Source organism: Lemur catta, chromosome 13, assembly GCF_020740605.2.
Source record: "Lemur catta isolate mLemCat1 chromosome 13, mLemCat1.pri, whole genome shotgun sequence".
Taxonomy (NCBI): Eukaryota; Metazoa; Chordata; class Mammalia; order Primates; family Lemuridae; genus Lemur; species Lemur catta.
This window is the reverse complement of record NC_059140.1, coordinates 59,210,904-59,223,594: the sequence shown is the minus strand read 5'-3', so window position 1 is coordinate 59,223,594 and position 12,691 is coordinate 59,210,904. Positions and strand designations below refer to the sequence as shown.

General features: G+C 34.6%; 1 protein-coding gene across 1 annotated transcript in view; it reads left to right on the top strand.

Annotated features, from left to right (window-relative positions):
• The window catches only part of VWA8 (von Willebrand factor A domain containing 8), a 314,655-nt gene that overhangs the window by 8,069 nt on the left and 293,895 nt on the right, over nt 1-12,691 (top strand). The window contains exon 2 of the mRNA XM_045566813.1: nt 843-920. Within this exon, the coding sequence (XP_045422769.1) occupies nt 843-920 (78 nt within the window). The remainder of the gene's footprint in view (nt 1-842; nt 921-12,691) is intronic.

Sequence of the window (12,691 nt, the reverse complement as noted above, 5' to 3'; positions counted from 1 at the left end):
GTGTAAAGTACTCAGAAGATAGCAAACATTCAACAAGTGTTGGCTGTTGTTCCTGGTGTCATGATTTAAGTTCTTAGTCTTTAGGATACCTCACTAGCTCTAAACTGGCATTTCTGAAAGATATGTTTTGCATAGCTACTTTTTCTGAGTGCCTTTGAGCCCTTTCCAAATGAAGTTCCAGGTGCAGATGGTATCACTATGCCTATTTTGCTGTTGGAGAGAGCAAAACAGAGAGAGATTATTCAGTTTAATTCGACACTTTAGAAGATCAGCCAGAAATTCTTACTTTACAAAATAGAACTGTGTAGAAATTACTGAGAACTTTTGCTTGTTTCATGTAGGAATTGGCATTTATGACACAGGGGCTTTGTTCTTTTTATGAACCTAGAAATATTGAATTTTGAGCATATATTGCTACATCACTTGAAATTGTAGTAAAAATAAGGACATACAAAGATGTAAAAAAATGTTGAGGATATGTTTTAAAGATTCTATCCTATTGATGGTTTGGATGATCTTAAAATGCATTCTTCTGTATTATTGTTGCCTATATTAGCATTGCTGTTAGTGAAAAAAGAAAGCTGATTATGTGTTTTATCGTGCTTCATCTTTTTGCTAACCTAGCATTTAAAATGTGAATGTCACTGATGTCTCACTTCTCCTTTATAGGGTGTATACTTTGGATGGAAGTTTTAGAGCATAGTGCTTGACTTAGATAGATGTGTAGTACATTTGTACAACATTTCTCTGTGTAGGTCAGGACAGTCATTGTTGCCAAAGGCATAGAGTGTGCTTTCTCATTTGTTTCTTATAATGCTGCTATTTCTTTATTATCTTTTTAGGTGATACAGTAAATATTGGAGATGTATCCTACAAGTTGAAAACTCCCAAGAACCCAGAACTTGTGCCACAGAACTACAGTAAGAAATAATTCATTAATTTATGAATCAGTAACTTTTAACTTTTCATTATGGGAATTTTCAAACTTACTCAAAACTAGAGGACCCAATGTACTTATCATCCAGCTTCAACATTTATTAACGTTATGCCAATCTTCTTTTACCTGATCCCCACTCTTTGTGCTGGAGCATTTAAAACCTATCCGAGACATCCTATCATTTCACACATGAATATTTCAGGAGAAACATTTATTTGTCTCACATACTACTGTTTCTTTATTACATGGGATAAAATTTACATATAATAAAATACACAGATCTTAAATGTTCGTTTTGGTTGGTTTTGACAATATTATAAACCTGTGTAACCACCAAGATTACTTTAATCACCCCCCACAGGTTTTCTTGTGCTTGTTCCTCTTTACCCTGCCCTAGAAACCACTGTTTTCTTTTCTACCATGATAGATTAGTTTTGCCTGTTCTCCAGCTTTATATAAATAGAATCATATGGTATGAGTGAGTGTGTGTGTTTTTTTCCATCAAGAGAATGAATTTGAGGTTTATCCATATTGCTGCATCTATCAGTTTGTTTTTAATTTCTGAATAGCATTGCATTGTATAAATATACCACAAATTGTTTATCCATTCTTTTGTCGATGGACATTTGGATGGCTTTCATTTTCGGACTGTTATAAATAAGGTGCTATGAACATTCCTCTACAGTTTTTTTGATTATAAGTTTTCACTTCTCTTGAGTAAAAAACTAGGAATTGAATTGATATGTCATAGGGCGAATGCCTTTTTAACTTTATAACACGCTGCCAAAACAATTCTCCAAAGCAGTTGTACCACTATACTTACGACCAACAGTGATGTTCTACATCCTTGCCAACATTGGTATTTCTAGTCTTTTTTATTTTACTCATGCCACCAGATGTGAAAAAAAGTAACTCATCATGGTGTTTGTTTTATAATAGCATTATTGAGATATAATTCATATGCTGTAAAATTCACCATTTAAAAGGGTACAATTCAGTGGTTTTTAGTATATTCAGAGTTGTGCAATCATACCACTATCTAACTTTAGAACATTTTTATCACCCCAAAAAGAAACCTCATACCCATTAATAGTCATTCTCCATTGTCTCCTCTTTCTTCCCCCCAGCCTTTGGCAACCACTAATATACTTTACGTTTCTATGGGTTTGCCGATTCTAGACATTTCATATAAATGGGATCATACTGTGTAACCATTTTGTCTGGCTTATTTCACCTAGCATAATGTTTTCAAGGTTCATTGATGTTGTAGTGTGTGTCAGTAATTCATAGCTTTGTATGGCTAAATTTTATTCCATTGTGAGGATCTTCTATGTTTTGTTTATTCATTCATCAGTTGATGGACATTTGGATTGTTTCTATTTTGGGGCTATTATGAATAATGCTGCTATGAACATCCATATACAAGTTCTTTATGGACATGTGTTTTCAATTTTCTTGTGTATTTACCTAGTAGAGGAATTGTTAGGTCATATGGTAGCATATGTTTAACATTTTGAGGAATTACCAAAATGGTTTCCATATCAGCTACTCCCTGTTACATTCCCACCAGCAATGTGTGAGGTTTCCAGTTTCTCAACATTCTCAGCAACACTTGTTATTGTTTGTCTTTTTTAAAAATTTTTGTTTATTTATTTTTTATTTCAGCATATTATGGGGGTACAAAAGTTTAGGTTACATATATTGCCCTTGCCCCCGCCCCCCGCCTCAAATCAGAGCTTCAAGCATATCTATCCCCTAGACGGTGCGCATCGCACTCATTATGTATGTATATACCCATCCCATCCCCTCCCCTCCTGCACATCTGCCTGACACCCGATTAATGTTATTCCTAAATGTGCTCTTAGGTGATGATCAGTGAAACCAATTTGATGGTGAGTACATGTGGTGCTTATTTTTCCACTCTTGGGATACTTCACTTAGTAGAATGGGTTCCAGCTCTATCCAGGAAAATACAAGAGGTGCTATATCACCACTGTTTCTTATAGCTGAGTAGTACTCCATGGTATACATATACCACATTTTATTAATCCACTCATATATTGATGGGCACTTGGGTTGTTTCCACATCTTTGCAATTGTGAAGCTTCTGCACGACCAAAGAAACTGTCACGAGAGCAAACAGACAACCTACAGAATGGGAAACAATTTTCGCATGCTACACATCTGATAAAGGACTGATAACTAGAATCTAGTTAGAATTCAGGAAAATCAGCAAGAAAAAATCAACCTTATCAAAAAGTGGGCAAAGGACATGAACAGAAACTTTTCAGAAGAAGACAGAAGAATGGCCAAAAAACATATAAAAAAATGCTCAACATCTCTAATCATCAGGGAAATGCAAATCAAAACCACAATGAGATATCACTTAACTCCAGTGAGAATGGCCTTTATCAAAAAGTCCCAAAACAATAAATGTTGGCGTGGATGCGGAGAGACAGGAACACTCATACACTGCTGGTGGGACTGCAAAATAGTGCAACCTCTGTGGAAAGCAATATGGAGATACCTTAAACAGATACAAGTAGACCTACCATTTGATCCAGCAGTCCCATTATTGGGCATCTACCCAAAAGAACAAAAGACATTCTATAAAAAAGACATCTGCACTCGAATGTTTATAGCAGCACAATTCACAATTGTTTGTCTTTTTGGTAACAACCATCTTCATTCATGTGAAGTGGTATGTAATTGTGGTTCTGATTTACATTTGCCTAATGACAGTCACTTCTTTGCTTGAAATCATGTCATTTCTTTTCTCAAAGTTCTCTAAAGGACATTTTAATATCTTAGGAACAAAGGTCAATTCTTAGCTATGTTGATCTAGTTTAGCCTCATCTTGTGCCATTTTCTTCCCATATTTTGTGTTCCAGTCATTGGGCGCAATGTAGTATAGAATAACTTTTTCTTTGCTCTTCAGATTCTTCCACTAGACTATCTGCCCTGTTAAAGAAAAAAATTATTCAGTGATGCTTGTTAAAGCTTGATAAGTAAGACTTTATTCAGGATCATCATGATGGGTCTTTCAGTGGGGGAGAACGATTGGGCTTCGCTCTGAAAGCAGCATGGGCTAGTGGGAATTTATAGCTAAGGAGCAGCATGGGGAAACATCAAGGGTAAAGGGGATTCTGGCTAAACTGACCTAACAAGATTCTTGCTGAAGACAGGCCAGGGTGATGATATAACCTGGGGGATGGTGGAAGATGAGAAACTTGATGAAGAATGATCTCAGTTGTCAAGAATAGGGAGGTTCTGGCTAAATTGCCTTAGCAAGGTTCTTTTGCTAAAACTGGATTTTACAAGGAAGTGCAAGGATGGGCCTAGGAAAAGGTTTAGAAACCTGACTAAAGTTTGGTCAAGCAAAGAATCTTTGTCAGCTCCTTGAGGGGGAATGGAATATCTCACTTTCATCTAACACAAAGTTACGTTAACTCTACCTCCTAAATGGCTCTACAATCTGTCTTCTCCACTCTGTCCCACTTTTCTTTTTCCTTTCCTTTCCTTTCCTTTCCTCTTTCCTTTCCTTTCCTTTCCTTTCCTTTCCTTTCCTTTCCTTTCCTGTCCTGTCCTGTCCTGTCCTGTCCTCTTTCCTGTCCTATCCTGTCCTGTCTTGTTTCTCTTTGTCCTCTGGGCTAGAGTACAGTGGCATCATCATAGTTCACTGCAACCTCAAACTCCTAGGCTCAAGTGATTCTCCTGCCTCAGCCTCCCAAGTAACTGGGACTACAGGTGCATGCCACTATGCCCAGCTAATTTTTTTCTATTTTTTGTAGAGACAGGGTTTCACTCTTGCTTAGGGTGGTTTTGAACTCCTGGCCTCAAGCAATCCTCCCACCTCGGCCTCCTAGGTGCTAGGATTATAGGTGTGAGCCACCACACCTGGCATCCCACTTTTCTTTTACTATGTTTTTTTTAAGTTATTTTCTTAGTAGTCGTTTTAGGGATTGCAGTTGATGCTTAAACCTAAAATGATTTTATTCAGATTGATGGTAACTTAGTTTCAATAGTATACAAAAGCTTTGCTCCAAAATAGTTTTGTTCCTTCCCACCTCATTTGTGCTATTATTGTCATAGGAGTTATATCTTTGTATATTAAAAGTCCATGGTTAGTTTTATAATTATTGCATTATGAAATTGCCTTTTAAATCAGAAGAAGAGTTATAAACAAAAATATGCTTATATTGTCATTATATTTACCTATGTAGTTCTCTGTACTGATAATCTTTATTTCTCCATGTGGATTTGAGTTACTGTCTAGTGTGATTTCAGCCTAAAAGAAGGATTCCCTCTAATAGTTCCTGTAGGACAGTTCTATTAGTGATGAATTTTCTCAGTTATTTGTCTTTGTTAAATCTGGAAATGTCTTACTTTCTCCTTTGTATTTTGAAGGGAAATTTTACTGGATATAGATTCTTCATTGGCAGTTTCTTTCAGCACTCTGAATATGTCTACTTACTGCCTCTGGCCTTCCTGGTTTCTGATGAGAAGTCAGTTATTAATCTTATCAAGGATCCTTTACACATAATGAGTCACTTTTCTCTCTGCAATCAAGATTCTCTCTTTAGCTTTTGATAGTTTGACTATGATGTATCTGAGTCCAGATTTCTTTGAGTTTATTCTATGTGGAGTTTGTTGAACTTCTTGGATGTGCAGATTAATGTTTTTCTATCAAATTTGGCAAGATTTTTAGCCATTATTTCTTCATTATTATTTATTTCTTCCCTCTTCTCCCTCTCTTTCCTTTTAGTACTCCTATTATATTTATATTGATAGATTTAATAGTGCCCTACAAGTCTCAGACTGTTCATTTTTCTTCATTCTTTTTTCTTTCTGCTCCTTCTACTAGATCATCTCAATTGATCCATCTTCAAGTTTGCTGATTCTTTCCTCTGCCTGTGCATATCTGTTGTTGAGCCCTTCTATTGAATTTTTTCATTTCACTTATTGTAGTTTTCAAACTCAAAATTTCTATATGGATCTTTTTTATAATTTCTATCTCTTTATTGGTATTCTCTATGTGATGAGACATTGTTTTCCTACTTTAATTTTTATACATGACTTCTTTTAATTCTTTGAACATATTTATAATAGCTGATTTAAAATGTTTGTCTACTAAGTCAAATGTCTGGCTTCCTCAGAGATAGTTTTTATAAATTCCTTTTTTTCTTGGTATATGAGCCATACCCCATTTTTTTTTGTAATTTTGTTGTTGTTAAAAGTGGACATTTTAAATAGTATAATAAGTCTGTGTTCTTTGTTATGTGCAGCCATTGACGTTTCTGCTTGGTTACCTTAATGGTCAGCTAATGATTGGACTGAGATTGCTTAAATGCCCAGAACCAATAAGTCTCTTCCTTTGCTGAGGGCCTCTATGTGCATGTTGGACATGACTTCAGTGCTCCACAGTCAGCTTATAATTGTATCTTAAGCTTTATTTTCTGCTGTGCAAACCCTTAAGGTCAGCCAGAGGTGAGAAATTAGGCTCTTCAGGATTTTCCCGGACATGTGCATGTTCTTGCAGATTGCCAGGCATACACTGGAACTTTTCAAAGCCTCCTATGAATATCTCATTCTCATTTTTTTTTTTAAGTTTTTTGGTCATACTCTTGTTAGCTCCAGCTGGTTTCACTGCCTCAGGCAGCTGTAATGTTAAGCAGTTGTTGTTGATTTTTTTGACAAATGCCCTGGGTTAGTGCTGTTTGTACACAGTGAGCTCTGAGTATATCAAATAAAGACAAATTCTAAGAATGGAACTTTACAGGGAGCTGCCAGATGGGTCAAGTAGGGACAATTTTCTGAGGATAGGGTTTTTGTGGAGCTTCAGCTCAGTTCTGTCACCTTAATTGGCTGCCACACTGCTGGTTTTCAAGACAATCACAGAGTTACAGACATGGGGATGGGATTAGGGCAAGTTAGAATACTACAAAACTCACTGTTCTTACTGAGGTTCCCCCATTTTTCTTGGATAAATAGTTGTCAGATTGTTGAAAGCCTTTTGTTAATTTCCAGAGTTCTGAAAAAGTTGATTTTAATAATTTCTGCCAGTGTTCTCATTGTTTTTTGTGAAAGAATGAATTTTCAGAGGCACTTACCTTGCTATTCCAGTAGTGCCTGTCCTCTGATTGTGGTTTTAATTTTCATTTCTCTGAGAGTAATGATGTTCAAGATATTTTCTTGTGCTGATTCACCATTTGTATACCTTCTCTTGTGAAGTATCTTAAAGTCATTTTCCATTAAAAATTGAATTGTTTGCCTTATTATTGATAAAGTTCTTCATATATTATGGATATAAGTCCTTTGTCATATATAAGTATTATGAAAACTGTCAGTCTACTTGAGTAGACATTTTCTCATTGGTATCTTTTGGTTGGCAGAGTTTTGATTACATCCAATTTGTTGATCATCTATTTCTTTTTCTTTTTTTTTATCTTGTAGTTTTAAAGGGGAGATTATCTATTTTTTTATGGTAAGTGCTTATTGTGTCTTAGAAATCTTAACCCACTTCAAGATTCTGAAGATATGCTATGTTTTTTCTAAGAGCTTTATAGTTCTGTTTTATTTTAAAAGGATAGATATATTTCATCTCAGGTTGTAAATTCATTGACTTAAGTTTTTCATTAGATAGCCTTTATTATTTACATATTTGTAGAATCTGTAGTGATATTTTCTTTTTTTATTACTGATACTGGGAATTTGTATTTGTATTTTTTTCTTTCTATTTTTAATCGTTCTTGCCAGAGATTTTCAGTGATATTAACCTTTCAAAGAAACAGCTTTGGACTATTGATTTGCTCTATTGTTTGTCCATTTACGTCATTGATTTTTGAGCTTTAATGCTTCTTTATTTTTATTTACTTTAGTTCCTCTTCTAACTCCAGCTTCACAAACTATGGCAAACCATAAGCAATCTCTCTTTTTGTGTAGCATCCAGATTTTTCCATTGCTGGGGAGTACTCTTTGTCATTCAGTCCTTTCTTCTGCTTGCTGCAACTCAGGTCTCTCTTGTCCTGTTGTCCTGTCCCCAGCCTCCAGAGGCTGCTTCAGTGAAGGCCAGGAGTGCCTCAACGGGATTCATCTCAGCTGTCCTGCCCCAACACCATTCTTAAGGAACTGCTGCCTTACTCTGGATAAAGACCCAAGCACCTGGAAGGAATTTCTGTCATCTCTTCTCTCTCACTCCCTGCCATGGGCTTTTGCCTTACGCTAAAGAAAGGTCCAGCATGGTTCAGGAAGGATATATCTCAGCTCCTGCTCTGAATCTGGTTTTTATTGTATATCCCTGTGCATTTGATAAGGGGCTGGGGGAGAAGAGTAGGTGGATAGGTGCAGGTTTTCTCTATGACTCGGACTTCTTAGTATATTAATCCATTATGCCAGCCCATATGTGGCCATTATAAGTTTGTTAAAAATTTAATTCGTTTTTCTTGACACATCTATTGCAGATTCTTCCTCTTCCTGCCATTCCACCAGGGGTGAAAGTTAGCTGTGAATCTCTCTCCTTGAAAGGGCTCATTATTTTGTAGAATTTAGTTCATTTAGGATTCTTTTTACCCTTAGCTATATGATGAGTTTTAGGAAACTGTGATTTTTATAGATTAACTGATTTGTTCCAGTTGTTAAATTGAAAGTGAAATTCTCTTGCAGTTCACTTCATCTTAACTAGAAGTGGGAGTTGGGAACATTTATTTTTAATGTTCTTGATTTAATGGGTATGCCTAATTGTATTATTGTAATAGACAGGTTTTCTTTTCTGGAGGTGAGACTAGTGACATAAATTCTTCAACAAGTTGTTATACTTGTCTGGAGAAAAATTAACAAAATGGATCTATAATACCTTACATGCCATGGGTACATGATAATTGGGAATAAAAGGGCATTTTTTCCTGATTTCTAGGCTTGTCTTATTATGAATGAACTAATGTTTTACAATAAACTTCAGAGGTGAAGAATAATATCCACTGTTGATAGACAATAGGAAAACTTATAGGTAGTTTGAGTTCTATAGGAAAATGACTGCTGGGGGTGGAAATTATGTTTAAAATTTTGGCTGTTCTACTTTCTAGCAGTGTGAACTTCTGTAGGTTATTTACCTGCTTTGAGTCTCCTTGACTATATGGGGATGATTGTTTCAACCTCATGGATATATTGTAAGGATTAATGTGAATAGCATATGTGAAATGTGTAGGATAGTACCTGGCACTTAGTGCTCAATAAATATGCATCCTCACACAACCATTCCCCTACTCCTAAAGTGCACAAATTTCTAAATTTAGCAACACTCTCATACGTTGTCACCAAAAACCCCATAAAAACCTAAAATAGCAATAACCAAAAAACCACCACCATATTTTTTGTTTACATACTTAAAATTTTTATTATTATTTTTATGCATCCCTTATGTAATAAAAAAATTTTCATTTCTTCTATGTTTAGTCATTAGTAGCTTACTGTTTGAAATTTATCTGAAGAGAGTTTATATTGAAAGCAATTGGATAGTCTATAGATCCTAGTTTGATTTTCTGTGCTTGTTCTCCATTCAGCATTATTCCTACCATTGTCACAATGTAAGTATCCTTATCTATTATCTTTTATATACCAAGATGGTGTTAGCATGTTTTACCCGGTAGTCAATTGTTGCATTGTTTCTACTCATCTTTCTTATAAGCAACTGTGTCCATTTGTAAGGAAAAGACTGTTAGGGGTTTGGTTACCTTGAAATAGAAGTGGCAGAGCTAAGTCAACCAAAATCATAAGTATCCAGATAAGCATTATGTGGTTGCTACATATTGATTGGGCAGAAAAGTTATATTGCATAATACGACCTGTTCTTGTGCATTTATTATATTATGTTCAAATATTGTATTTTTTGAACTTTTCTCTCAGGGACTATTTCCAGAATGGTAAAATTATAGTTCTTTGGTTTCATTGTTGTTATTACATTATTAATTAGATACTATGGATTTGGGTTATGAGAGAATTTTGATGGACTTTTTTTCTCTTGTAGAGTTTTTAAAAAAATATTTTTTTAAAATACTTTGGAAATGGTGTTTTGTTGAAGTTTGATACCCTATTACTTTTCTTCCTGTATTTATGCTTCAATTTATCTAATTTACCTTTTGGATATTTAATATTTTCAAATGAAATATAAAATGATAGATTTTTTATTGAAGAAAGGAACTTTAGTAATTATTATCCTCTCTAAAACTCTCATTTCATAGTCAGGAAAAGTAGGACCACAAGAAAGAGGTCAGAAGACTGACTAATTAGTAGCAAAGCCCAGATTTCCTAGCTTCAGTTTAGTTTTATTTTTATAGCCTGCTACAGTGTCTCTAGCTACTTAGTAGCTACTCTTGATTTTCTGTAGAATAATCCCTGGGATGGAAAGAAGAATAGTATGTTAGAAAACTCTTTTGGAATTGAAAAGTGTAAAAGGTAATTAAAAAAATACTAAATAAGTTGAGGCATGGCAGTGTTGTTTTACTTCTATCTTTATCAAAGTTATTCAGAGCACTGAAAATCAGTATTGTCTTATAGTAGCAAAGAAATAAAAGTCACAATGTTGAAATATGAGCCCTTATATTCATATTTAACATATATTTAATAAAATGATAGAAATCTTGTTAATGGCAGATGCTACAGACTGGAAATATTCTTAAGTGAAAGTCTAAAATTCTATGGAAACCTACACAAAAGTATTATCTCATCAAAGTAAAATTTCTTAATTCATTGACCACCTGAGTTGATGAATTCTATAGTCAATTGTCAACTGCTCATTCAAACTGTTTCTGTCTTCACAGTGTTGGGCACAACAGGACATCTTTCTACCTCTAGCATCTAGCCCAGGACCTGGCATGTCATAGATGCAGGGGTTGGATTGCTCTTCAGTTTTTTTATTATCTAGGTCTTGTTACCTCCTGCCTTGACCATTATAACTCCCATTTATCATCTTAGTCCTGAGTCTCTCACCTGCAAGTGTTGAAGTGGATAAATGGAGCTTTTTTGCCTTTCTGTATTAAAACTGAATCTTAAGGCTTAGATGAATTTGACAGGTTTTAAAAAGGGATTCTTTCATGTTTTGGTGCTTGAAGTTATAGTATATTATACCAAAGATGATATTTCTTCCGGAGTTTGCCTTATGAGGTGATGCTCCAGGGTAGCAGGTTTTCAATAGATAACTTGAAATCTGACCTCAGAGTTATATTTCTGCTTTCTTACATGATTTTCTTTTTGCAGTCAGTGGACCAATTGTACTTGAGGTCATTTAAGGTTTACTGTGCACACTGAACTTTTACCCAAGCAATTAGGGTCCATAAAGATTTCTGTAAGAATTATTATACAACACTATGCTTTTAATGTAACATGGTGAGTTTTGGCATACAATCAACAGGATGAGAGATTTTTTTTCCTGTAGTTTGTAAATAATTTTGAGGTTTGAGAAATTCATCATAAATGACAGCATAGCATGGGAAAATTGTGATTTTTGTGTAAATGTAGAACAAACATTGCAGCTGTTTGTCAGTTTTAATGAATTAATAACAAAGGTTACACAAAAGGTCTCTGGAAAAGTATTACCTAAGATTCCTTTACTTAACAGAGTTAGAGCTTAGAAAAAAAATCAGAGAAGGCATCCACTGCTTAAGATAGTACCTTATTTTCAATCTTTGCACTAATTGACTCTCATTACATAAAAATTTACTTTGAGAAAAGGATTACCTTTGAGATTTCTGTAGATGTATTTTTAACAACAGAGCCCTCAAAAGAAGAGTCCCATCAACTTTCAAAGTCCTTGAATGGCCCTGACGTATCCCCTAGAGTCTCTAAAGCAGTCTTTATCCAGTGCCTAATTTTTCTTTAATCTTCTTTCTTCCAGCACTGTATTCAAGAAGGATTAAACATTTTTGATGTATTTTATTATTTTTTATTTTCTGCTTAATAACTCTTGTTGCTTTCTGCAACTTTCACTGCAGATGTACAATTTTTAGAAATTTATTAATTTATTTTATAATTGACAAATAAAAATTGTATTACAATTGTATTACAATTAATGACAGGGATACCTTCTGAGAAATGCATCATTAGGTGATTTCACTGTTGTGCAATCATAGAGTATACTTTTAGGTTATACATCTAGGCTATATGATATAGCACATTGCTCTTAGGCTAACAAAGCTGTACAGCATATTACTTACTGTACTGAATACCGTAGGCAACTGTAACACAATGGTATTTGTGTTTCTAAGTATAGAGAAGATAATGTGTTGCACTATGATGTTATAACACTACAGTGTCACTAGATGATAGGAATTTTTCAGCTCCAGTATAATCTTACGGGACCACTATTTAATATGTGGTCCATTGTTGCATGAAACATTGTTATACAGTACGTGACTGTGTTTATGGTTTACACATATTTTGATATATGTATGTATTGTGGAATGGCTAAATCAAGCTAATATATCAATTACCTCATATACTTAAGTTCTTTTGTGCTGAGAACATTTAAAATCTATTCTCTTAGCACTTTTCAAGTATATAATACATTGTTAATAACTATAGTCACCATATTGTACTATAAATCTTTTGAATAATCCTATCTAACTGAAATTTTCAATCCTTTGATGAACATCTCCCCAGTGCCCTCCATACCCAGATGTATAATTTTCGAACTTTGTACTATGTTAAATAGGCTTCTTTGGATCCACGTGGCAATTTAGTCACCATTAAAGACATTGTTTA